This window comes from Vulpes lagopus, chromosome 8 (genome assembly GCF_018345385.1).
Source record: "Vulpes lagopus strain Blue_001 chromosome 8, ASM1834538v1, whole genome shotgun sequence".
NCBI classification, from domain to species: domain Eukaryota; kingdom Metazoa; phylum Chordata; class Mammalia; order Carnivora; family Canidae; genus Vulpes; species Vulpes lagopus.
In genome coordinates this window covers 16228165-16254222 of record NC_054831.1, presented here as the reverse complement: position 1 = coordinate 16254222, position 26058 = coordinate 16228165, and the positions used below count along the sequence as shown (strand labels likewise).

Here is a 26058-nt window from a genome sequence, read left to right as displayed (position 1 = left end):
CTCTGAGCACCTGTCACACCTCTTGCCCAAACCAATCATTTAGCACTTGGCTTATAACCCTTGAGGGACTTTTCATTATTTGTCTATGTCCACCTCCCCAGGGTCAGAATCCCCTCCAAGGCAGGAGCTAATGCTCCCCCTGCCGTGGAGACATGCGGTACATTTTTAGCGAAGAAATAAGGTTATCTGGGAAGTGATCAATTTGGGCAACGCCACGGTAGGCGTATGAACGGTGGGTCCAAGCCGCGGCCCCTCCCCCACCCTCCGTGACGTCATCTGGCTTGTTGTGACGTCACCGTCGCCGGCTCCTGTGGCGCTCCGCAGCCCGCAGGCTGGATGACGTCATCGTCGGAACCCGCGCCGACAAGTGCTTGCTGGAGGAGTTAGGCTGGCGACTGGAGATGCGCGGAGGGAGGCGAGGGGTAACCGACAGAGACGCAGAAGCCCGGCGGCGGCGCCCAGCGCCCAGCGCCCAGCGCCCAGCGCCCAGGCCCGGCTCCCGCCCGGGTCCTACCCCGCTCCTAGCGGGCTCCCGGCCGGCCCCGCCCCGCGATGACCGACGCGAGCCAGCCAATCCGCGCAGGCCGCGGTGACGCCTAGCCAATCAGCGGGCAGGGCTCCTCGGGCGCTTCCGCGTTCGCGAGCGCCGGGCCCGGGTCGGCAGGGGGAGGGGGCGAGGGCGCCCGACCGCAGCCTCGCCGGCGTCCCGCCCTGCGCGCTGCGGCCGCTCTCCGTCCGCCGGCCCCGGGGGACCCGATGGCCTCGCAGGGCCTGGCGAGGGTGCTGGCGGCGGTGCTGGGGGGCCAGGGGGTGAGCGTGCACGGCTATGATTCGGAGCCGGCCGGGGAGCCCCCGGCGCCGGCGCGGCTGCGGAAGAACGTCTGCTACGTGGTGCTGGCCGTGTTCCTCAACGAGCAGGTGAGCGCAGCCAGCCCCGGTGGGGACGGAGGACCTCCCGGCAGGAGCCACCGCTTCCTAGTGCGTGGTGCTCCCAGTTTTGCAAAGCACTCTCACTCACACTTGCATCCGAGCCTTGAGCCTTGTGCGGCCCAGCCCGGAGCTGATCCCTTTATACAGAAGAGGAATCTGAGGCCCGGAGCCTGTTTCTTCCCTCCCAGTAGGCCTCAGTGTCTCGAGAGGAGGCCTGCCTTATTCCTCTTCTTTCCCCAGAATCGAGCACAGTGCCTGCCCCTAGAGTGCTCAAAGATGTGCCCAGGGTCTCAGAGACCTCCTCTGGGTCCCATGAACAGTAATGGCATGACCTGCACTTGTACTCGGGCCTCCTGTCCCACTGTGCGCTGCTCTTTTCTACTGATCCTTGTACAAGTTGCTGCCACGACAGCTAGAAGGGGCCGGGGCCATAGGTAGGAGTTGTATGGGCTTGGGGAGTGGGTATTTCAAAGCCTAGGCCCCAGTGGGAGGCCCTGCCACAAGCAGTTCGTAAACCACCAGGGGAGATGAGCGATCTACGGAGGCATATAGACAGGAATCAGTGCAGGACACATGGCAAAGCTCCCTGTGGGGCCTAATCCCCAGCCCCTGAAATAGCTCCCAGGAATCTTCACCCCTTTCCAAAACAGAAGTCTGAATGCAAAGAAGGGTAAATTGCAGACAGCTGCGGGCCCCCAGGCACACAAGGGCCAGTCCCCTGGAGAGCTCAACGGTTTGAGGTGTGCACCAGTAAGGGGGTGTTGGGTGGCTGTGTTTGAGATAGGATCTCACCCCCGGGGCAAGGGCAGGTTTGCAGCGGAGCTGTGGTGGGGGTGAGGATCCTCTCTCTCCCCTCAGGATGAGGTTCTACTGATCCAGGAGGCCAAGAAAGAGTGCCGTGGATCATGGTACCTACCCGCGGGGAGAATGGAGCCTGGGGAGACCATCGTGGAGGCCCTGCAGCGGGAGGTGAAGGAGGAGGCCGGGCTGTACTGTGAGCCCCTGACATTGCTTTCTGTGGAGGAGCGGGGCCCATCCTGGATCCGCTTTGTGTTCCTCGCTCAAGCCACAGGTATGGCCCACCTGGTGGCAGTGTTTGGCAGGGGGCAGTTGACACCTTTCCCCTCAGCTTGTCCTCTGGTGCGATGAGCCCCTATTCTGTCCAGGACAAGCCTGGCATCTCCAGATCCCAGCCCCCACCAATCCCATTACCCTGGGTCAGGGTTAGGATCCTTGGGTGACCATTTACTCTGCCGGACCCAGGACTTCTCTCAACAGAGACCCTTTCTCCCACCCCATCCTCGACATCTCCTCCAGGTGGAATTCTCAAGACTCCCAAGGAGGCAGATGCAGAGTCCCTGCAGGCTGGCTGGTACCCACGAAGCTCCCTGCCCACCCCGCTGCGAGCCCAGGACATTCTGCACCTAGTAGAGCTAGCTGCCCGGTACCGCCAGCAAGCCAGGCACCCTCTTCTTCTGCCCCAGGAGCTTCCCTGCAGTCTGGTCTGCCAGCGACTCGTGGCTACTTTTACCAATGTCCAGACAGTGTGGGTGCTGGTGGGCACAGAGGGGATGCCTCACTTGCCCATCACTGCCTGTGGCTTCAGTCCCATGGAGCAAAGGGGTGGCATCAAGATGGCCATCCTGCGGCTGCTACAGGAATGTCTGACCCTGCACCATTTGGCAGTGGAGACCAAGGGGTTGCTTGGACTGCAGCACCTGGGCAAGGACCACGCAGATGGCATCTGCTTGAATGTGCTGGTGACTGTGGCTTTTCGGAACCCAGGCATGCAGAGTGAGCCCCCAAAAGTTCGGGGTGAGAACTTTTTTTGGTGGAAGGTGATGGAGGAAGACCTACAAAGCCAGCTCTTACAGAGGCTTCAGGAATCATCGGTCGTCCCAATCAACAGATAGGAAGGTGCCATCGTGGTGCAAGGAGCCGGGCACCTGTGCCTCACCCCCTACCGTGGCTCTGCCTTCCTGAGGGAGGCAGGAGGTTGGCAGTCAGAAGTCTTGTTGCATTGGGAGCAGGTGATTCTCTTAGTTCTCAGGGTAATTTCCTTTTCTGTGGAACAGGTCCCTACACTGCACCAAAAGGACAGTGACTTTAACCAAACAAGGAGTTCAGAGCTCAAGGATCTAATTACTCTGTGGGCATGATGAGGGCACTACTCCCTAAGGGGAGGAGAGAACTTTCTGAACCTGAGATGGCATCTACTTATCATTTTCCATGCTCCCCTCAGTAAAGGCCTACATCTGGGTTCCAGGTTCTTAGGCACTTAGAACACAGACTGGGTGCGGGGTGGGGGTGGGAATGGGGGGGGGTCATTCCAAGGGAGTGGGCCCCTTGCTGAGTAAATAGGTGGTACTTGCTTTGCCTTCCTGCCTAAATGTGTCTGTGGGGAGGAAGTGAGCAGGAAGCAGGGGACTGCATCAAGAAGGAAGCTCCTCCCTTGGCCCACCACACCCTCCCAGCTCTTCCCAGACAGCAAGTGACTGGGGTGGGCAGGCTTCCTGCCATCCACCATAGCCTCTGTGGCCCACTGGGGCTCTCCTTCTCTTGCCTGCCTGTGTCCACATCCCCTCCAGGGTTTGGGCAGTGAGAACACTGGGAGCTTCAGGTGGGTGAGGAGCTGTAAAGTAAAAGCCAGTCCCACCTCTTTTCCCCTGCTCCTTCCCTGCATCACTCTGTGGGCCACCAGCTTCTTGCCCCTGCCTTTCTACAACTCCAGCCGGAGCCAGACCGAAACCCTTTATTCATTTCTCCTGAGCCCAGCGGAATCATGATAAAAATTATTATTATTAAAAAAAAAAAGAACTTTACTAAAATTTAAGGGAAAAATCATAGGAAGTAAACAAAGAAGATTTATCGTGTGCTACTCACTGCATGTAATACAGATTTCTGGTTCTGGGCAAGAGAACACTTGATTAGACCTTCCTTCTGAGGTAGCTGCACTCCAACACTGATGGACCAGGATAAGGGCCCCCCATCCCATCCTCTCTTGGCTGCCATAAACCCAGAAAGGATCCTAGGGTTATGAATCTGAAGCTGGAGTCTTGTCTTTCTGGCCTTAGGCTGTGGTAGGAATCCTCTTGTCTCCTCTGAGGACAAACATCTCCCACATGATGGAATCAAACCCTTTCACGTTGGTTCACTTCTCTCAGTGTCTGAGGGACCCACCAGTCCATGTCAAAGGGCAGTCTTTGCTCCCACTTTATTTAGCCTGGAGTAGTTTTCAGCCCTGCCCAAGAGAATCACCTGGAGAGCTTGAAAAACAACTTGGGACCCATCCCCCAGAGACACTGATTCCACAGGGATTGTAAAAAGCAATCCGGTGATTCTGACATACTAAGGTAAGAGCCACTCATTAGCCCTAAGTTTTCAACTTGCTCCGTTCTGGAGTTCTCTCAGCTACCTTCCTGAAAGCGTCCCCACACAAATGCACCTAAGGACGAGCTTTTTAAAAATAGGAGGCCCACTACAGCATTCGTACAGCCCACGACATAAACACCCCAAAATGAGACTCGCATACAGATGCTCCAGATGGCCCATTCTTTCCCAGTGTCTCCGAGGCTAGCTGGCTCTCAGCTGTAAGTAAGCTGGGCAGAAATAGTGTTGCTTGGCCAAGAAAGAGCCTGGTTCCTGGCAGGCACTGAGGAACATCAGATTTGCGCTGCCAGAGCCTGTCTCTATTTACCACTACCACTGCCACCCCCCCCCCCCCCCCAGCACACCACCCCCCTCCGCTCCAGTGTTGGAAAAGGAATCTTTCTTGGGGAAGAAGAAGGGCCTGAATGAGCAGTGGAGTCCTGTGCAGGAGGACACGAAGGGACGAAGGGTGCAGAACAGGGGCGCTGTGTCCATGCAACCAAATCATTTATTGCTGTGTCGTCTGGGGGGACGCAGTGCAAATGCTGAAGGGGATGGAGGAGGAGAGGATCTGTGACTCCCGGACGCTCAAACATTTTCTGACTTGGAGAGTGCAGACTTGGAGAGTTCGCCCATGAGCTCGGCTGTCCTGTCCCACGCCAACTCCCACGTGCGCGCACACGCATGCACGCACAGGCACGGTGTCCTTCAGAGCGGCAGTTAAGTCCTCCGCAGCTTGGAGGAATGCAGGAGAGGGAGAGGTCACTGAGTTCCTCCTCTTTCATGTCACCTCCTGGCAACCTGCGGCCGGCTTCTAGAAGCGGCACAGGCAGGAAAAGGAAGCAAAAGAGGCTCTGGCCTGCTCCTCCTTGCCCAGGAGCGAAGCCAGCAACTGCAGTCCTGCTGTGAGGTAATGCCTGGCGCCGCCTGTGTGTTCCTGCAGGTTGAGACAGATTCGGGCCGGGTGGGGTGGCAGCCCCAGCCGTGAAGGGCACGTAGGGAGAACAACACTACAACTGGTTGCCTGTGCCCCAGCACCTCCCCGCCAGGCCTTGGGGGCCTGGGGTCAGGTGGGCGTCCTGGCCTCGTCAGTCCTGAGCTCCCTGGCTCTCCTGGAAGAGTATTCCATCAAGGACACTGCGGCAGGGTGGAATGCTGAGGGCCAGGCCTGGCCTCCCCCGGTCTCTGAGCCCCTCTGCCCAGGTGTGTTGGACCTGCCGAGACGGGTTCAGAGGCGCCAGAGAGAAACCAGCTGGAGCCGGAGCCTGGCACCCAGCCCCCCCACACTTCCCAAGCCCTCTCCCGCCCTGGCTGCAGTTGTACCAAGGCTCTCATTAGCAGCTGCCCCCGCCTGGGCGCGGAGTAGGCTTTGGATATTTGCCACGAGGCGGTTGGGAATTTTGCAACAGTCTCTAGGAGGGCTGGGCAGGAAGAGTGGGCTTCCCTGGCCATCCACTGTGCCTTTGCCACAGGTTAAGCCAAGAAGGCAAGAGAAAAAAATGTCAAGTGTCAGCAGTGTCTGTGGCACCTACTGTGTCAGAGACAGGGCTCCTGCACCCCCATCTCTCTGGCCTGCAGTCCTGACCAGCCTCAGAACCATCACTCACTCCCCTCTGTGCCCCTGGGACTGACCATAGGTCTTGGCCCCGGAAATGGCCCGTAGACACAGAACACGCGAGGGTTTGGGCCTGGCTGCTCACCTGGCAATTACCCAGCTCCCCTGAGAAGGCCCCAAGGACACCATGCTGTCTGGGAGGCCATCTCTTTTGCTCCGTGGCTTCTGGTACCTTGGAGACCCACTCCCCGAACCCAGTCTCATGTGGCTGACAGGCCCGGGTCTCCTGGAGTGAACCTGGAGTGGAAGCCCAGGCCTCCTCAGAGGCAGAGGTGCCTGGGATGTAGAGGAGATGGAGCCGAGCCCCCACCCTGGGAGGCAGGAGGTGGCGGCAGTGCCAGGTGGGAGGCAGCTCTCGGGCAGAGGTGTCCTGTCCTGCTCCTGGCTCAGACGTGCCCTTCTCGGGGAGGGGATAGGTGCAGGTGAGGTCCATGTGGGGGGAACTTGACAAAAGCGATGGCAGCCAGCTCCTTGCAGAATTCCTCAAGAACCACCACACCCTGGAGGAGGGTCTGGTGGTCCAGCCTGAGGGAGACAGCATGGGAGTCATGGCTGGGAGGTGGTGGGAGTGTGCCCAGTATGACATCCCGGTGCCCAGGAGGCACGTTCCAGTGCCAGACTCCTCTGAGTGAAGACAGAGCTCAGCAATGGGCCACCGTCACCCCTTGGCCTGTGTTCCTCCAACTACCCTGGAGCAGTCTGCCTTCCCACCCTAGGGTCCACCCTTGGGCACCCACTGCCCTGGGTTACTTACTGTTCCCCGGGAACCTGACCCATCAGCTGCTTGCGCACCAGGAGCAGTTTGCCTGGGAATTGGGGGACCCTCTGAATTCTCTGCATCAAGTCCCCTATCACCTAGAGCAGGAATAAGACAGGACTGAGGTGGGGGCCAGTGACACTCGTGCAGGGTCCCCTAGCTCTGCCATGCCACGGTCGGTGGGTGTGTGTGCCTGTGCTTTCCCCGGAGCTGTCCGGGGTGCCCACTCCTGCAGCCCTTGCCCCCACCCTCCTTCCTGTTCCCCTCCCTTCCTGCCACCCCACTGGCACACACCCTTGGGCTCCGACATCCTTACCCTGACAAGCACAGAGAACAGACTCCTGCAGCCAGGGGCCAGGTTGATGTAGGGATCCAGGAGGTACTCGTGGATAAGGGGGTGGGGGAAGAGGGCAAGCCGGGACAGGACTGAGGTCACCTGCAGGTTCAGGCTGTATGGCTGTAGGGAACACGGTGGACAAGCCGAGGGTTGGCAGGGGGCAGCGAGCATTTTTTGCACTCCCCCAGCAAGGCGCCTGGCCAGTGTGAACGTGTGCGGGGGTGGGAGTCTCACGTGATGTGTGTGTGTGTCATGGATTCCCTGGGGCTGAGGGCCAGGACATGTTAGGGCGTGTGGGGCAGAGGCAAGACGGGGCTTCCCGCCTGGAGAAGGGGGAGGGGTGGGGGGGTCTGGAGCTGAAGCACCAAAGAGGACTCAAGCCCCAGGGCTGGGCGGCTGTCCTGATGGGCTCTAGAGGCACCTGCCTGAGTTCTCCTGCCGGCCCTCACCCTGTAGCCAGGGCCCAGGCCTGTTGGCTACCTGTTCCAAAATCCGGGACATGCGGTCAAACAGCATTCGGAGGAAGTGACCCTCAAAGAAAGGCCGTTCGGGTTCATGGGGGTCCAGGGGTGTGGGACCCAGGGGCCAGCCCCAAGGGGCTACTCGGGAGCTGCATTCCTGGAACTGAAACAGTGGTGAGAGTTGAGGAGGGAGGCCCAGTGGCCAGGAGGCACCTGCAGACACAGGGAACCACGTGGGAGGGATGGACTCGAGCTCTTGGCAGGAGTAGGGAGCACCCTGGGCAGATCACAGACGGAGGAGGTGGGGCTTATCAATGCCATGACTCTGAGGGCTGAGGAGTGGGCATGGGCACAGGCCTCGACACTCACCAGTCCGTAGGCATCGTGGACGTACGTGTCATATCCGGTCTCCTCCAGGAAAGCTGAGGTCTTGGCTTCCTCAGGAACCAGGCAGAGGAAACTGAGAGACAAGACCTGGGTGTGGAGGGGCACCGCCTGGGCCACCCGGTTCCTCCTTGCTCCACTCCAGCCCCGAAGGCGCACTCCCTCCTGGGCTGTGCCTCATCAGGGCTCTGGCCGAAGATGGAACAGACCTCAAGTGGCTTCGGGTTCCAGAGCGACTCCCTACCTGTTGACGATCTCAGTCACGGCTGTTTTGCCATCCAAGTTGGTGGGGGGGGCCGGGGGGTGCTTTGCAGAGGGTTGAAAGCTGGAGTCGAGGAAGCCGTCTGTGAAGTAGGGGTCTTCCTCCAAATCTCTGTGGCCAGGGCCGGCAAGTGGCACCAGGAATGAAGGAATGAGCGAGCGCGGGGTACTGAGGGCCGTACTGGGTCCCAGGGGTGCGGGGTTTCACTTACACGGTGTCCTCGTAGCTCTCGGGCTCGGGTGAGCCCCGGGCCACATAATGGCGGCCCTCCAGGTAGCCCAGGACCAGGCTGCGGATGATCCGCTCGTGCGGCTTCTGGAGCAGCTCCTCGAATAGCCGCAGCGTGGTGATGCTGATCTGGGTGAGAAAGGGTCAGCAGGAGTCCCTAGGAATGGCTCCCTCGGATAAGGCAAGACCAGGGGTAGCGAGTGGGTGCTGGTGTGGGAGCCAGAAGTCTGCCCCCCGCCCCCCGCATTCTGTCACCAAGCAAATGAGCCAACTGGCGCTTCTGTGTCTCGGTTCCCAGGTTTGAGAAATGAATGGAATAGCAGCCTCACCCAGCTTAGGGGAGCTGTGAGCCTCCAAAAAGCCAAATGAGTATGAGTAGGTTTGGAAGACAAAGTCACCCGGCGAATATCTGATCACAGATGACTACTATGTGACAAAAGCCGCCATGACTGTGTCATGCTTTTTGGGGGGTATGTGTTTCGATGCCTCAAGGGTAGTACCACCCGGTAAGCTAATGCAAGCAGGGAGAAGCCCTCAGGAAATCCCTTGGGTGGGGGCTGGTGGGAGCCAGAAGGACGAGGTGCCCCCCCCCCACCTCACCTCGTCAGAGAGGTGGTCGCAGTGCCCGATGAGGTGAGTGCACAGAGTGCGGGGGCCGTCGTCAGGGGCTGCAGGCTGTGGCTCTGTGCCCAGGAGGAAAGCCACGGCCTCTCGCAGCAGCGCCGGGGAGCGGAGCTGACGCAGCATGGCCGTGAGCAAGGCGGTGGAGGTCAGGACGCTCTGCTCTGAACTACAGGGAGAGAGCACTGAGCCAGGCCTCCTTGGGGTTGAGAGCCAGGCAGGGGAGGGGAGACCAGAGAGGGAGCCAGGGGTGAATGAATGTGAGGATGACAGCACCCTTTCCTGGGTTCCTTATGTCTTGGTTGGTATTTCCCTGCTTGCTCCCTAGCCCTCTGGAGGCCCTGGAGTCCAAGAGCTGGAGGCCTTCGTCAGCCCATGTGGCTCTGAGCCACGTGTGTCAGGGGCCAAACCTGGCAAATATGAACCATGGGACCCACAGACCCATGTGACTATGGCCGAGGAGACCCCCGGCCTTAGGGACAGGAGGGGACTCGGTGGGGTGGGCCAATGGATCCAGACCATGGCCGTGCCGAAGGGAACAGAGACTCACACATGCAGGAGGTGGGGCTGCAGAATCTCCACGAATAACTTCTCAGCCACAGCCTTTGCCAAGGCGTCTGCAACCACCTAGGTGCCAAAGAACATGTCTTATGCACGTTTTACCTCCATGACAGTTTTCCCCTGAGAAACAACTGTGTCCTTGCACAGTGTCTAACGCAACAGGCAGGCTGGGGGCCCTGCCTAGCTCTCAAGAGACCCCTCGGTCCTCAAGGTGGACACGGTGAAGGGAGTGGGGTGAACCGTGCGGCACCCTCCCCCGCCCCCCAGAGAGCCCTGCTGGTGCCGGCTCCTGCTCACCATGTGTGCCTCCGTGATGAGGTGGTCACAGTAATCAAACCAGCCCAAAAAGGCAGCCAAGGCCTCCTTGCCAGGGAAGGCAGCCTCATCAGATGGGGCGCTGGGCAGCCTGAGAGGGAGTGAGGGAGGGGCTATGGGGCCTGCCTCAGGTATGTTCCAGAACCTGGGCCCCTTCTCCCTGCACCCTCTATTGCGGGTGGGGGGTGAGGTGAGGGAGGTGAAGCAAAATGATGTTTCCCTGGAGGGAAAGCCCCAGAAGGATGGGTGGTGCCCTCAGGAAGAAGGTGGCCAGCAGGGGTCCCTACCCTCCTGGAAAACCAGAGGAACGGCTACCAGAGGGCAGGGAGGGCTTCTATCCCCTGCAGCTGTAGCCCGGCTCCCAGCCAAGCCCAAGCGCCTACCTCCAGCTGATACCCTCTAAAGCGGCAATGTCTGCTGGGTCCAGGAAGGTGGGCAGGGCCTGGTACAGCTGGCAGAGATGCTCGGCGACAGCAGGGCAGCAAGGGCTGCTCTGCACCAGGTAGGTGGCAGCTGCCTGTGAAGCCACACTTACCAGGAGCAGCAGGTTCTCCTGGGCCTTCAGAGCCACCCGACCTTTCTGGGGAGATAAGGGGACCGCTTCAGGGACATACATCTAACCCCCAGTCCCCTCCCAGCCACCTGCCCTCCTCACCCCTGCCCGCTCTGTCTCGGCAGCCAGCACCTTGCTCTTGCACAAGCCCATCAGGGATGTGATGAGGTTGCTGTCTGCAGCCCCTCCACCCGGCTCCTCCATCTCGGCAGGCGGCTGGGGGCTCAAGGCCCGGGCCCCACCGGAACTCCTGTCAGGAGCCTTGCTGTGAGGGTCGTCCTTGTCTTGGATGTTGGCTGCCTCTCTAGGCAGGGTGCTGGGTTCTCTGGATGACTTCTTCCTACTGACCATCTTCTTACCCTGCAAAGAAGGTCGGGTGAAGCCAGGTCGTGGTGCAGACCATTCCCCACGGTGCCCCCTTGGGAAGGCAGGATGTGCTGGCTGTCCGGGCCTCAGCGTGGAGCTATAGGGGAAGCTGAGGCACGTGAATACCTGCTCCACCCTTTGCTTCCTCAGAAGGGCCCTAGGGGCTGGCCCTGGGGGTCTGGGCCCTCCCGCTTCTTTTCCTCCGAGATGCTCACTTCCAGGATATAGGTGAGTAGAGCTGGGTCCTGTTGGATCTTTGAGCAGAGGACGGTGGTGAACTGTACCTCCTCCTTTTCTGTCTGGGATCCGGGGACTGTCCCACCAAGTCGGAGAAGCTTCTAGAAGGGAAGCAAATTAGAAGAATGAGGTAGCAGGGAAGAGATGGGGCTTGACCCTCAGACACCCCTTGGTTTCCTGGTCCTTTACCTGCACGGGCCTGTGGACATTGAGATAATGCAGGAGGGGATGCTGCACCTGGGCCAGAAGCTTGCTGAAGAACTGGAATACCTGCTGTCGCATGCCCGGGGGGTACTGCGGGGTCAAGAAGCAGGGTGCCCATCAGGTGAAGCCATGGCTGCTGCCAGGAATGCTCCTCCCCCACAGCCCACAGCACCATCCTGTCTTCTGCCACCGTGAGTCACTTGCCTCACTACAGGCACACCTTGCTTCCAGACCACCTCAATAAAGCAAATACTGTGATAAGTGAATATCCAATAAAGCCAGTAAAATTGAGGTTTTGGCTTCCCAGTGAAGACAAAAGCTATGTTTTTTTACACTATGCTGTCGTCTATTAATTGTGCAATTGCTTTAGTTCTAAAAAGCAACGTATGTAATCTTAATTTAAGATTAATTTCTTGGGACACCTGAGTGGCCTCAGTGGTTGAGCATCTGTTTTTGGCTCAGGTCATGGTCCTGGGGTCCTGGGATTGAGTCTCGCATTGGGCTCTTTGCAGGGAGCCCACTTCTCCCTCTACCTATGTCTCTCTCTCTCTGTGTGTGTCTCTCATGCATAAATGAATAAAATCTTTTTAAAAAATTAAAAACATAAAAATAATTTCTAAAAGATGCTAACTATCACCTGACTTTTCAGTAAGTTGTAACCTTTTTGCTGGCAGAGGCGCTTGCCTCGATGTTGGTGACTGCTGACCAATCAGGGTGGTGGCTGCTGAAGGTGGGGCTTGGGGGCTGTGGGGATTTCTTAAAATAAGACACCGATGAAGCTGGCCACATGGATGGACTCTTGGTTTCATGAATAATTTCTCAGTAGCAGGAGATGCTTTTTGATACATTTTACTCACAGTAGATCTTCTTTCAAATCTAGCGTCTGTCCTCTCCAACCTACCCCTGCTCTATCGACTAAGTTTACGCAATGCTCTAAATCTTTCGTTGTCATCTCAACAATCTTCCCAGAGTCTTCTCAGGAGTAGATTCCATCTCAAGAAACCACTTTCTTTACTCATCCACAAGCAGCAACTCCTCATCTGATCATGAGATGGCAGCCATTTGGTTCCATCTTCAGGCTCTACCTCCAGTTCTACTCCTCTTGCTCTTTCCCCCACACTTCCTCCTCTGAAGTCTTGAACCCATCAAAGTCATCCATGCAGGTTGTAATCAAATTCTTCCAAACTCCTGTTCATGTTGATATTTTGACTTTTTCCCATGAATCACAAATATTCTTAATGGCACCCACGTAGAATGGTGAATCCTTGCCAGAAGGTTTTCAATGGACTTTGCTCAAATCCCTCAGAAGAATCGCTATATATGGCAGCAACAGCCTTAAAGAATGTATTTCTTAAATAATGAGACTTGAAAGTCAAATGACTCCTTGATCCCTGGGCTGCAGAATGGATGCTATGTGAGCAGAAAACAACATTTATCTCAGTATACGTCTCCATCAGAGTTCACGTGTGACCAGGTGCATTGTCAATAAGCAGTCGTATTTTGAAAAGAATATTTTTTTCTGAGCGGTACTTCTCAACAATGGTCTTAATGTTCAATAAACCATGTTGTGATCTGAAGTGCCATCATCCAGGGTTTGTTGCTCCGTTCACAGAGCACGGGGCAGAGTGGACTTAGCATAATTCTTCGGGACCCTGGGATTTTCAGAATGATCAATGAGCCCTGGCCTCAACGTCAAGGCACCCGCAGCATTAGTCCCTAAGGAGGGGTTCGGGCTGTTCCTTGAGGCTTTGAAGCCAGGCACTGACTTCTCCTCTCTCTAGCTATGAAAGTCCTAGCTGGCATCTTCTCCCGATAGAGACCATTTTCTCTACATTGGAAATGTGTTGTTCAGTGTAGCCTCTTTCATCACTTATCCTGGCTGGATCTCCTGGAGAACGTGCTGCAGTGTCTACACCAGCATTGGCTGCTTTACCTTGCACTGGGTTATGGTAGAGATGGCTTCTGGCCTTAAACCTTATGAACCCACCTCTGGCAGCTTCCACCTTTTCTCCTGCAGCTTCTTCACTGCTCTCAGCCTTCACAGAACTGAGGAGAGTCAGGGCCTTGCTCAGGATAGGCTTTGGCTTAACAGAATGTCCTGGCTGGTTTCATCTATGCAGACCATTCAGACTTTCTCCACATCAGCAATGGCTTTCTTATCATTCATGTGTTCACTGTTCACTGGAAGGCACTTTTAATTTTCTTCAACAACTTTTCCTTTGTATTCACAACCTGGCTAACTGGTTGGTGCAAGAGGCCCGCTTTTGGCCTGTCTCGGCTTTCAATGTGCCTTCCTCACTAAGCTTAATCACTTTAGCTTTTGATTTAAAGTGAGAGACATGTGACTCTTCCTTTCACTTAAACACTTAGAGGCCACTGTAGGGTTATTAGTTGGCTGAATTTCAATATTATGGTGTCTCCGGGATTAGAGAGGCCCGAGAAGAGAGAGGAAGATGGGGAATGGCTGGTCAGTGGAGCAGTCTTACATGGGCACTATTTGTAGTACCCTCAATGACAACAACAACATCAAAGATCTTTGATCACAGATCACCATAATGAATATAATAACGAAGTCTGAAATATTACCAAGAATTACCAAAACATAACACTCAGCGGTTGAGCATCTGCCTTTGGCTCAGGGTATGATCCCAGAGTCCTGGGATTGAGTCCCACATTGGGCTCCCTGCATGGAGCCTGTTTCTCCCTCTCCCTATGTCTCTGCCTCTCTCTCTGTGTGTCTCTCACGAATAAATAAATAAAATCTTAAAAAAAAAAAAAAGAAACTGGCTTTCCCACACTGCTGATTCCCCTTCCTGCTTTTCTGTTCTCCATAACCCTGTCATCGTTGAATATACTATGTGTGGGCCGCCCAATTACCCACCTCTCTCTGACTAGAAGTTTTGTCTGTTTTCTTTACCACTGTATCCCCAGCATTCAGGATCCTGCCTGGCACATGCCTGGTTCTTAGCACACCTTCTCCAAATGAACCCTGACTAAACAATGGGCGCAAATCCATGACATGATGGAAACACAGGTGGACGAGCCTAGAAGTCAGAGGGCTCCAGTTTGGGTGGAAGGTTCCAGGGGCACCCCAGGGTCCTGCCCACCTCGGCCTTGCCCAGTGTGCATAGGGTCTCCAGGATTTTGTGTTGCAGCAAGTATTCTAGACAGGGCCCAGCCTCGCCAGCTCCTGTCTGCTGCCTCTCCTCGTACACCAGGATGTCCAGCATCTGCTTCAGCCGCCAGGGAATATCCGTTTTCTTGGCAGGGGTGTTTTCATCTAATAGAGATTCAGGAAATGAGGGTGAGTGGGGTGAAGAGTGGCACTTTGGCTTGATGAGGTCAAGCCCATGGGGTCTGAAGGGTGGAAGGAGACTGAGGGTATCCCTGGAGAAAGGCCAAGTTACCGGTTTGCTTTGAACAAAGACATGGGGAAGTAGAAATTTACAGTTGGTGCCTCTAAACCTAAAAAGACAAAAGATGGGGCACCTGGGTGGCTCAGTGGTTGAAAGTCTGCCTTTGGCTCAGGACATGATCCTGGGGTCCTGGGATCTAGTCTCACATCAGGCTCCCTGCATGGAGCCTGCGTCTCCCTCTATGTTTCTGACTCTCTCTGTGTCTCTCATGAATAAATAAATAAAATCTTAAAAAAAAAAACAACAAAATACCTTTGGGATGAGACCCAGGATACAGCCTTCTGACTGGGAACGTGTACATACTCTAGCACTTTATCAGAGGGAAGTGGCATCATTTTTTCTCCTAACCCTGGGGCATATAGGAGGGTACACCGCCCAGGCTTCAGGCCAGCTCTGGGCCTGAGTGAGAAGCCGTGGGCTCAAGGTTCTCTGTCATTGAATTTAGAAGCTGTCTTGGAGGAGCTTCCTGAGAGGTAAACATCCTGTCCTTTTTACACTCACAAGAGGCAGAAAGGAGAAACAACGTTTTTTTACAAAGGAGAAAAAAATCTGTGCATGACCACGGGTTTGGAGGCAAACTTGTTCCATCATGCAAAGGTCTTGATGGAGAAGCTGGAGCTTTCTTAGTGAGAGTCTCAGGTAGAGAGTATTTGTGTAAAGCAAGTTTTGGTGCTTTGGGACCAGCCTTGGAGCACCCCCTAGCTTTTCTTGAAAGCACTGGCTTTTCAGCAACAGAGCTCACCTCACTCACCCCCATACCTGTGGTCTAGGGACTGTTCTGGAAATTAATGGATTGGGTTCAGGTGAAGCCCCAGGTGGACCTGAGTCAGTTCTGGATCTTTTCCTACATCCTGGTAGATTGGGGCTGTCAAGAGATATCAGTCTAAAAGGTACAGACTTCCAGTCAAAAAATAAATAAGTCCTGGGGCGCCTGGGTGGCTCAGTCAGTTGGGTGTCTGATTCTTGATTTCAGCTCAGGACTGTAAGAGAGAGCCCTGTGTCAGGTTCTGCGCTGGGCCTGGAGCCTGCTTAATATTCTCTCCCTCCATTTCTCTCTGCCCCCTCCCTCTTTAAAAAACAAAAAACAAAAATAATAAATAAATAAATAAATAAATAAATAAGTCCTGAGAATGTTTTACAGCCTGTTGACTATAGTTAATGTATTGCATATTTAAAAATTGCTAAGACTAGATCTTAAAACTTGTCATGACAAGAAAAAAAAATTGGTAACTAGTTAGGGTGATGGATATTAACTAGACTCACTGTGGTGATCACTTCACAATATATCCATATATCGAATCAATATATTGTACACCCAATTTACATGATATAATGTCACATCAATTATATCTCAAAAAAGAAAAAAAGACTTCAGTTTAAAGCAGTTGTTCTCAACTGGGGTGATTTTGCCCCCAGGAACATTCGGCAATGTTTGGAGAAACATTTATGGCTATCGAAATGGGGAGGGGTTGCTACTGGCATCTATCTAGTCGGTAGAAGCCATGGCTGCTGCTAAACATACTACAATGCACCCCCAGAAGCCCTGCGCCACAAATAGTGATCAAGCCCAAATGTCAACTGTTCCAAGATGGAGAAACCTGGTCTAAAAGGACCGGGGCGGGGGGGGGGGGTGTTTCTCAGAAGGCGGGGGTGTTCCTCAGAGTGTCCAAAGACTGTTTTTTAATTTCTTGGGCTAGCTCAGGCTGGAAATACAGTCTTCAGGAAAGGGGTAGACTGGAATCAAACCACAATCTGAACCAGGAGGTAGAAAGCCAGGGATGCAGGACAGGGTTACCTGGCAACCAGCGTGTATCCACCAATACCAACGTACTGACTACAAAGCAGCCAATCAGATTCCACCCCCTCAATGAGTGATCCTGATGGGCCCAGATTACCCAAAGCTGGCTCCCTGAGGTGTCAGCTAGGGAGAAGGACCCAGGCACGGTACATGCCTCAGCTTCTGCTACTGTAAATTTCTATAAGGGACACGCCCTCTAAGTTAGCTCAGGGAAAAGAGGAATTTATTCCATTTCTTTTCTTTTAATCAGTAAGCCCTGAGCACAGGCACTTGGGGACTGCCGGCCTGGACAGTCTGCCTCGCTGGGAGCTAGGGGCGAGTGGAGCTCAGCCTCTGCCTTGCAGTCAGCTCAGGGACATGCACAATTTCACAGTTCCTGCTCCCACCTGACACGGTTCCTCTCATGAAAGATCAGGGTGGGGCCAGCCCCCATTCTCGACTCCTGTGCGGCTGGCAGTTGTCACCTTTTCCCTGCATCTCTGACTGGCATGGTGACCCTGCCCACACCTTCCTCCCCACTGCATGCAAGGCTCCCCCGGCCAGGGAAAATGAGGCCCCACCTGTGCTTTCAATGTAGTAGTGCGTGATGCACTTCCAATGCTCCACGAAGGCCTCTAGCAGGTCAATGCTGGGCTCCCGCTGTGGAGAGAGCAGAGACACAGCCTAAGTGGTCGTCACAGTGATTACGGGCTCTGTTGCCACTGCCACTCGGAGCAGGTGTTCCACCGTCTACCAAGCATTGGGTCGGTACTAGGCCCTGGAGGAGGCCCTGTGATCCAGATTCTCAAAGGGAACAGTAACTCATTTTCTCCAGGACAATCACTCAGCACCTCTCACAGCCCCCTTCTCTCCTGGAAATCCTGTACTCCTACTACATGTCATGATTCCATAGGGCCTGTCCTGGAAGAACTAGGAATATTGGTGGGGGGAACAGACACAGAAATAGATCCTCTCAAGATAGTTATGCTACAATAAAGGGACACAGAGAGAAAACAGGAGAGTACCCCCCAGAACAACAAAATCAAAATGATATGGATGGAAAGCATGGCAATGACAAAGCTTTCAGGTCCTTCTCAATCCGAGAGTCTGCAAAAATCTGTGTTTGAGGCCATTGAAAAGCTTCGTTCAGCCAGGTGTGTAGTGTTAGCATAATATTCATAAAGCATCTTACTTATACCATGCTTGCATCTTTTTTCCAAGGCTGCAGGCTGCCAGAGGAGCTGGGGATACACAGCCTGCAGCCCCAGGGAATTCTATTTTTGCTAGGAGCAAGCCCCAGACCTGCCCCTTTTCCAGAAGTTATCTCTTCATCTCCACCCCCAACAACTGCTTTTTCCAAAAACTCCAAGAAAGAGCATTTGTTCTCTTTCCTTGAAGAGTAAACATACACAGGAGAAAATGCATCATCAAATAGTCACCACAGGTGCTCATTTCCTCCTCTCTGTCTTTGTTCAGGCCGCTCTGCCCAGAAGGCCCTATGTCCCCCTACATTTGCCTAGATCCAAAGGCTCACCAGTGAGGCCCAGCTAAGGGCCACCAGCTCCACAAAGGCCTCACCAGATTTCCTGGACACCTCTCTCTCTAACCTCACACTTCACTGCATCACAGAACTGAGCATCTACTGATTGATTCAGGAAGTATCTTCTGAGTGCCTACTGTGTACAAGACACCATGCTAGATGCTATATGTAATACAAGGCTGCTGAACACCCAGTGCCGGGGAGAACAATATAAAAACCGCCCTGAATAACTCAGCTATAGGAAGAGGTGTGAGAACACAGGAGAGGTAGAAACTGGCCCCTGGGAAGAGAGGGCTGGAACAGAGTAGGCTTTACTGCAGTTACCCTGGAAATAAACCATGAAGAATGGAGCCCGAATTTAATCATTAGAGATGAAGGAAGTTCCTTCCTGCAGAAGGAACTCTGCAAAGAGTGTCTGGGACAAGGATGGATTGAGTGTGTGGGCTCCTGAACATCAAGTCACCAAGTCAGGACTGTTTTTTTGCAGGCGGGGGTGGGAGGGGGTGCAGCTCAAGGACATCTAGCGGTGTTTCAGGCAGAGTCCTCCAAGTCCTCTGACAGTTGCATGTAGGAGATGATGACAAGAACAGTTAGAAGGCCATTATGACAGGAGAAAGAAGCAGTACCACTGAATCAGAGGCCCTGAAACTCTTGCCCCAACCCTCAGCTGCCCAGGCAAGCTTGTCTTCTTTCATAGTTAGTGGTGCGGGGCAGCACCCTTACAGGATCAACACCAAACACACCACCCACATGGAGCCCCTGCCTCTCACCAGGTCCTGGGTGATACTATTATTGTGGGATTAGAGTCACCTCTTCTACTAGACTGTGAGCTCCCTGAGGGCTCGGATTCTGTGTTTTCTAGTTCTGCCTGCCCCTAAAGGGCGCTGTCAATAGTGACTACTCATTCATATTTACTAAGTATCTCAGCAAACTCCCTTAGACATCCTTTCCATAGTTCCTTGTTTCAGGAAAGCTCTCTGACCCTTGACAGGCACTATAATCATCTTCCAGTTCTGCGATGGGCCTTAGGATTCATTTGTAGTCTCCTAAACCCTTGAGCTGGGCTTACAGTGAAAAGGAACAATCCAGTAAGAGTAAGAGACTGGGGTGCACCAATGATCAGCAAACTGTAACAGACTGTAACAAAGTAGACTGTTAGAAGGAAGCAAGGGGAACATCTTCACCTGAATCCACTATTAGCTATTATAACTCCAGAGAAATTGTAGATGATTTATTTTTAAAGAGAAATTATTAATCTTCACAACCTCTGTTAATAATAATAAAGAATATTTTTTTAAAAAACCAGAACAATTGCTGTTCTTATTTTGTCAGAAGAGGGCAGGAAGGAGCACTCTTCCTCCTTGACAAGAAGTCAAGCAACTTGCTGGGGGCAGGGAAAGACCTATGCCCTTGATGTGGGTGGGGGTGGAGGGGAGAAGAGGGGTTCCCCTCTCTCCTGACCCTTACAGGGGGGCCAGCCAAGCTTCTGTGGCATTGTCTATATATCCTATACTCAGGAGCCAAAAGTATCTCCCTTGACCACCAATCTCTCCTCCATCTACGGACGCTGAAGTGCCTGCATTGGAAGCAACAGAAATTCACTTCTGGGGACTAAGACTCTGTCTGGCCGGACTACCAGCCCGGTGTAGGGGGTTTTCCCTGAGAAGCATGTAGCAGTTTGGCATATCACTTTCTAAGATGACAGCTGTTTTGATTGGAAACAAGGGGGAGGGGAAGGCGAAATCATTCTGGAACCCCTCCCCAGGTGGGCTGCCCTGGAAGCACCTGGATGCCAGGAATGCAGCGCTGGGGACAGGTGGGCGGAGCTTTTCACTTTCTTCACAAGTTTAAGGCTGAGACTGTTCTCATTTATAATAAGCTCGGTTTTGGCTCTGGAGCCAATCTGACACGATATTACTAAACCGATCCTTTAGAGGAGGACTTCTGCTTGGGGACAAAAGAACTGTTAACTTTACAGACAGGCTCTTGGCAGGGTTACTTTCAACAGAAGGCGTTGGGCCTAGTCTATCGGAACTGCATGCACTTTTATCTCCCTGAATGCAGCGAACCCTCCGACCAGCCTTCAACCGGAGAGAAAGCCGCAAACACGCCGAGTCTCGGCCCCAGGGCCCCCCGGAGTCCCCCGCTGCTGGCCTCTCCTGACTCAAGGTCAGTGTGGCTAAGGCCTGGGCCGTGCGAGGCCACAGCCTGGGGCGGGCTGTTTCCCGGGCCGGCGCCCACCCACCCCGCTGCGAACAGTCCCGCTTCCCGCGTCCCGGGCCGGGCCGGGCCGGCACTTCCCGAGCCGAGGCTGGGCGCACCCGCGGGACTAAGGTCCTGGGGTTGTCTGGGGCTCAGCAGGAGGCGGAAGGGCACCTCTTTTTCCAAGCCTGGTGACCAGGGGGGGAGGAGCGTGGGGGGAGGAGGAGGGAGGCACCTTGGGGAGGAAAGTGCTGGCTGACGGGGGAGCCCAACAGCACTGAGGAGTTCGGGAACCGGGAGCAAACTGGGACCGCGGAGCAGGAAAATAAACCGGAAGCCGTTGGGGGAAAAGGGTTAGTTAGGGGCTGGGCATGACCTGGAGAGGCCGGGGCCAGGGCGACGGGGAGGGAGGCCACGCGGAGGCGCAGGGAGGACTCCGCGCGGGCCGCGACCCGGGGCAGGGGAGGCCCAGAAGGGCGCCGCGGCCGGGAGCCTGGGAGCCGGGAGCCTGGGAGGGGGTCCCTCCCCCCGCGGGCCCGCGCCACCCACCCCGGCCCTCCGCCCTCCGCCCGCGCCCGCCGCCCGCCGGCTCCTCCCCCGGCCCCGCGCCCGCCCTTCCGGCCGAGGCCCCGCGCGCCCCGCTTCCCGGGCCTCACCGCCCCCACGGCCTCCTGCAGCAGCGCCCCGAGCCGGCTCAGCATGTCGGCGGCCCGGCCCTGCTCGGCTCCCGGGCGGCGGCGGCGGCGGCGGCGGCGGCGGAGCTCGCGGGCGGAGGGCGGCCCCGGAGGCGCGGCGCGGGGGCGGGGCCCTGGCTGACCCGCCCCGCCCCGGCCCGGCCCGGCCCGCTGGGGGGCCCGCAGCAGCACCCCCCCGCCCCCCGGCCCGGCCCGCTGGGGGCCCCGCAGCACGCCCCCCGCAGCACCCACCCCGGCCCTCCGGCCCGCTGGGGGCCCGGCAGCAGCACCCCCCGCAGCATCCACCACCCCCCGCCCCTCCCGGCCCGGCCCTCTGGGGGGCCCGCAGAAGCACCCTCCTGGCCCCCCGCCCGCTGGGGGCCCCGCAGCAGCACCCCCGCAGCACCCACCCCCCCCCCCGCCCGGCCCGCTGGGGGCCCCGCAGCAGCACCCCCGTAGCACCCACCCCCGGTCCCCCGGCCCGGCCTGCTGGGGGGCCCGCAGCAGCACCCCCCTCCCCGGCCCCCCTCCTGCTGGGGGCCCCGCAGCACGCCCCCCGCAGCCCCCCCCCCGGCCCCCCGGCTCGGCCCGCTGGGGGCCCCGCAGCAGCACCCCCCTCCCCGGCCCCCCTCCTGCTGGGGGCCCCGCAGCACGCCCCCCGCAGCACCCACCCCGGCCCCCCGGCTCGGCCCGCTGGGGGCCCCGCAGCAGCACCCCCCCCCCGCCCGGCCCGCTTGGGGCGCCGCAGCAGCACCCCCCCCGGCCCCCCTCCTGCTGGGGGCGCCGCAGCAGCACCCCCGCAGCACCCACCCCGGTCCCCCCGCCCGGCCTGCTGGGGGGCCCGCAGAAGCACCCCCCTGGCCCCCGGCCCACTGAGGGCTCCCCAACCCGGCCCGCTGGAGGCCCTGCAGCACCACCCCCCGCAGCACACCCCCACGCCCCCGTCCCGGCCACCCGGCCCGGCCTGTGGCCCCCGCCCCCCTCCTCTTGCGCTGTCGGGGCGGAGGCCAGGGAGAGCGAGGGGGCCCTTGGAGCCTGAAGCCTCAGCGGAGGAGGGAGGGGCGCCGCGGAGGAGCAGGTGCAAGTTCCGCAGGGGCCAGTCGGAGGAGCCAGGGGCAGCGAGAAGGGCGAGGGGGCCCCGGAGTTTCTTCCCTGAGGAAGGGGCAATTGTGTGGGTCCCGTAAGTCTCTAGATGCCCCAACCCACCCGCCGCCCCCCACGACCAGGAGAGTAGCCCCAGGCTGCACGTGGCTGTGGAGCGCTGAAACAAACGTGCAGGTCCTAACTGCGAGGTGCTGAGGGTAAAATACACGCGGGGTTCTGAAGACTTGCACAGAAAAGAAAATGCAGACTAGTTCATTCGTGGTATTGTGTGTGGATGACTTGTTGACACTGTAATGCATTAGGTCCACTGGGTTAAATGAAGCATATTACTAACATTAATTTCACTTGTTGCTTATTCCTTCTAGTGGATAGGGCACTGGTCCAGCGGTCCTGCAGAGGAAGGCACGGCTGGCCGGTTGTCCTGGCAGCACCAAGGAAAGAAACACAAGGTGGGTGACCCATGTGGAGAGGGCCCCTGCCCCAGAAGGTTGGACCCAAGAAGTAGGCAGGCAGGACTTGTATAAAAGAGTAGGGGTTCCTGGAATGTCTGAGCTACAACCACGGATTTAAAGCCCATTTCCCCTACCACCTCCACCACCACCCTCCACAATGGAAAGATCTTCCTGAGGAGAGGGCTGGTTATCTGTTCCAAATGTATTTCTGCTCAACACATGATGAGTGGGTGAGGGATCAAGGGTTGCACTAGGGAGGAGAGTAGCCTCTACTGCAAAGCTGAAGGATGGAGAGCTGTGGGGTCTTGGGGTTTCATTGCACTCGCCCTGCCCCTTGGGCTCCATTCACCCATCAGGCTGAGGCCCAGGAGGCCCCAAGCGGCCCAGAGATGGCTGTGTACCCTGGAGTGGAGCCTGGAGCCCCAACTAAGTCACCAGGGGGTGGGGACAGACAGGGCTAGCAAATGGATCTCAGTTCTGAGAGCTGCTTGAGAAAAATGAACTAAATAGACCATCTGTAAATGGGCCCCGGTGAGGAGCCCTATGGGAAAGGAGAGGAGGCTTTTAGGCCAGAATGTGTAAGAACAAAGGGAATAAATGAGCCTGTTTTATGCCTATGTTTGTGCACAGAGAGGCGACCTGGAAAGCTGGAGACCTGAGTCTAGTCCTGCCCTGTGGGTTTCTGGGCCTGCTTCCTCCTAGGTCAGGGAAGCAGCTGTATGTATTAAATCAGCTTTTCCCAAATACAGAAGTGCATCAGGAATTTATAACCTTTCATTTGGTTTCACTTAAAATTTTTTATCTTAAAAGTTCTAATAAAAGTCAATGGACACAGTTATATGTGCTATATGCCAAAATAATCAGAGCCCACTGATGTACAGTTGACCCTTGAACAACATGGATGTGAACTGCACAGGTCTGCTGATACATGCATTTTTAAAGATAAATACAGTGCAGTATTGGGTCTGTAATTTCTCTTTTATGATTTTTTTTTTAAGATTTTACTTATTCATGAGAGACACAAAGACAGAGACACAGGCAGAGGAAGAAGCAGGCTTCCCTCGGGGAGCCCAAAGTGGAACTCGATCCCAGAATTCCAGGATCATGCCCTCAGCCAAAGGCAGATAGATGCTCAACTGCTGAGCCACCCAGGCGTCCCAAAGAGAGATATGATTTTCTTTCTTTTAAACATTTTTTAAAAGTTTATTATTATTTTTTATATATTATTAATTACTTAGTAAGATCTATGCCTAACACATGGCTCAAACTCACAACTCTAATATCAAGCATCATATGCTCTTCCAATTGAGCCAGCCAGGTGCCTCTCTCCCTTATGATTTTCTTAATATTTTCTCTTCTCTAGCTTGCTTTACTGTAGGAATACAGTATGTGGTGCATATAACATACGAACTGTGTTAACTATATTACTAAGGCTTCTGGTTAACAGGCTAATAGTTAAATTTATTTGGAGGCAGTCAGAAGTTAAATGCAGATTTTCTTTTTTTTAAGATTTTATTCATTTCAGAGAACGAGAGAGGTAGAGCATGAGCAGTGCGGAGAGGTGAGGGACAAGAGGCAGAAGCAGGCTCCTTGCTGAGCAGGGAGCCCAAGGAGGTCAACGCCGGGCTCAATCCTAGGACCTTGGGATCATGACCTGAGCTGAAGGCAGACGCTTAACCACCCAGACGCCCCTACATGCAGAATTTTTACTGCATTTTCAAACAGACCCCGTGGCAGTTAACTGCCAGATAAGCTCATTTGAGAGAAGACCTGTAAATAAAGCCTTTCCTCCTGTCAATTTAAGTGAGGGCGGAAGGCTATTGCTGGGTGAACTGTTTTTAAATGCGCGAGTCACTAAGCCCAGATCCTAGAAGAGGGGACATTGACACTGTGCTAACTCAATGGGAGGAGTGTGAATGGATTTGTGAGCATTTTTAAAACACCACAATTTTGTGACTACTTATCTGTGTGAATCAGGATTTTCCCGATACTGTGCAGCCAAATACAATAGTGAATTAGCTCCTGCATTTGATAAAAGGGCAACTGTTGTATATAAATCTTGCCTTAAAATTTTTTTAGTCATCAAAGCTTCTTGGTCCTCATTCATTTTCATCATAATTAGCTATAAAATTCACCTTATAAATGTATTCCAATTACTAATAATAAGATTTTTTTTTTAAGTTTGCTACTAAAAAGGTTTGGAAGCCCCTGAACTGAGTGATCACCACAGTTTTGCATCTGTTCACATGCATGTGCCTGCGTACAAGTAAGTGTGTGTGTGCGTGTTGTGGGAAGAGGCACTGAGAGATTCTCCTAAGGTTTTGTTTTAGGGACCCAGCTCCACTTCAAGCCTCTCCAGGTCTCAAGAACTTAAAATCCTTTAAGTCTTAGCATGCAATCTGCCCCCTCAAAAGCACTTTCCAGTGACCTGTGACCAAACACGGCCGCCGCACCCTTTGATGCCCAACAGTCCGGGAGCTCTGCAGACGTGGAGGTACTGGACTTGCTACCACTGTATCCCAAGTGCTGGAACAGGGTAAGCCCTCCAAACATTGGCTGAATACCTGAAATTGCGTACAAGTATGGAGATGATTCCTCTTTCTCTCTCTCCGCCTCATCGGCTGTCCTCCCAGCTACCTCTTGGGAGGCAGCTGCTTATATTGGGGAGTCCTGGCTTAGTAGCCAAGAAATGGGGAGGTCTGTCTCCATCCCCCACTTGTTAACTTGCGTGTGGCTTTAGGCTTCAGGATGAACAGTCTCTTCTACAATGTTCTTTTTTGCTGAGGTTTCAACTGATCTGTGCTACTGACCTCACAGGTTGTTGGAAGGATAAAACAATGTTGTAGATGTATCATCGGAACTCCTACAGCTTAAAACAGTTGTTCATACTTGAGTGATTCTTAACCACTTTGCTTTTGCTTTGGCCAAAAGGGGTGGAGACTCATCCCGGGGGGTAGGACACTTGCATCAGGTCCAGTCCTTAGGTTCGCACTCCAGCTCGCCTGGTCCTTCTGGCCACATGCCTCCTCACGCGCCCACATCTAGGTTCTGAGACTGGCCCCTCCCTTCACAGGCACCCACAATCCTCTTTCCCATCTTCCAGGCAGATCTCCGCACTCCGGGTCCCTGTCTGCTCCCCCTGCGAGACCTTGCCAAGTCAATTACCCCCTCCTCTCTCTCAGCTTCCACCCCACCCATGGTCCACTAGATCTCACCCACTGTTTGTTTCTCCATTGCTTGGTTTTCCCTGCCTGCTCTTCAGCAGTTGGCTTACTGCCTGTTCCTGCATCCTTGACCTTCTCTGTGTGTTTGGCCTCCCCCAGAGAACTGGGAGTATCAGGCCCTGGAGGGTGCAATCTTGTCAGATGCTGGTGAGCTTGACTGCCAAGGTGAGCGGTTAGGCCTCAGCAGAGGACAACGGGCTTGCCCCCGAGCCGGCTCCTGTATTAGTCTCCAGCGTGACCTTCTGTCCTTCGTCCATACTTCATCACGCAGCCCCTGAAGAAGAGGCAGCAGACGGGACCCTGCTAGGCTGGCCCCTGCTTTTGTGGCCAGGGGCTGTGGGAAGGGGCAGTGTGTGATGCCGGCCTCTTCCAGCCCTCTGTGGTCCCCATTTGAACCCTCACCCCCAAGGCTTCCCTCAGCCTGGCATTTCCTCTCCCAAGTGCTCCCAGGTGTTCCAGAAAGAACAAA

General features: G+C 55.2%; 2 protein-coding genes and 1 long non-coding RNA gene across 4 annotated transcripts; 2 read left to right on the top strand and 1 right to left on the bottom strand.

Annotated features, from left to right (window-relative positions):
* The first annotated feature begins 613 nt into the window (after nt 1-613).
* NUDT18 (nudix hydrolase 18) lies at nt 614-3847 on the top strand. Of its 2 annotated transcripts, none has more exons than XM_041765435.1 (3): nt 614-918; nt 1810-2002; nt 2248-3847. In XM_041765435.1, the coding sequence occupies exons 1-3, from the start codon at nt 757-759 to the stop codon at nt 2841-2843; spliced, it is 951 nt and encodes a 316-aa protein (XP_041621369.1). In that variant the 5' UTR covers nt 614-756; the 3' UTR covers nt 2844-3847. The 2 variants fall into 2 exon arrangements, with proteins under 2 accessions (XP_041621369.1, XP_041621368.1); XM_041765434.1 differs by having other exon boundaries at nt 616-918; nt 1789-2002.
* Nucleotides 3848-4789: 942 nt separating this feature from the next.
* FHIP2B (FHF complex subunit HOOK interacting protein 2B) lies at nt 4790-20921 on the bottom strand. Its single transcript, XM_041765420.1, has 17 exons — nt 20792-20921; nt 16975-17053; nt 14308-14480; nt 11186-11290; nt 10975-11097; nt 10526-10753; nt 10224-10420; nt 9823-9931; nt 9515-9591; nt 8944-9133; nt 8327-8472; nt 8098-8226; nt 7839-7929; nt 7489-7632; nt 6988-7128; nt 6669-6769; nt 4790-6439 (listed from the first exon to the last, which is right to left on the bottom strand). The coding sequence occupies exons 1-17, from the start codon at nt 20834-20836 to the stop codon at nt 6301-6303; spliced, it is 2217 nt and encodes a 738-aa protein (XP_041621354.1). The 5' UTR covers nt 20837-20921; the 3' UTR covers nt 4790-6300.
* LOC121496792 lies at nt 20379-24003 on the top strand. Its single transcript, XR_005989343.1, has 3 exons — nt 20379-20488; nt 22279-22362; nt 23875-24003. It is a non-coding gene; the product is annotated as an uncharacterized LOC121496792 (long non-coding RNA).
* Nucleotides 24004-26058: the final 2055 nt, after the last annotated feature.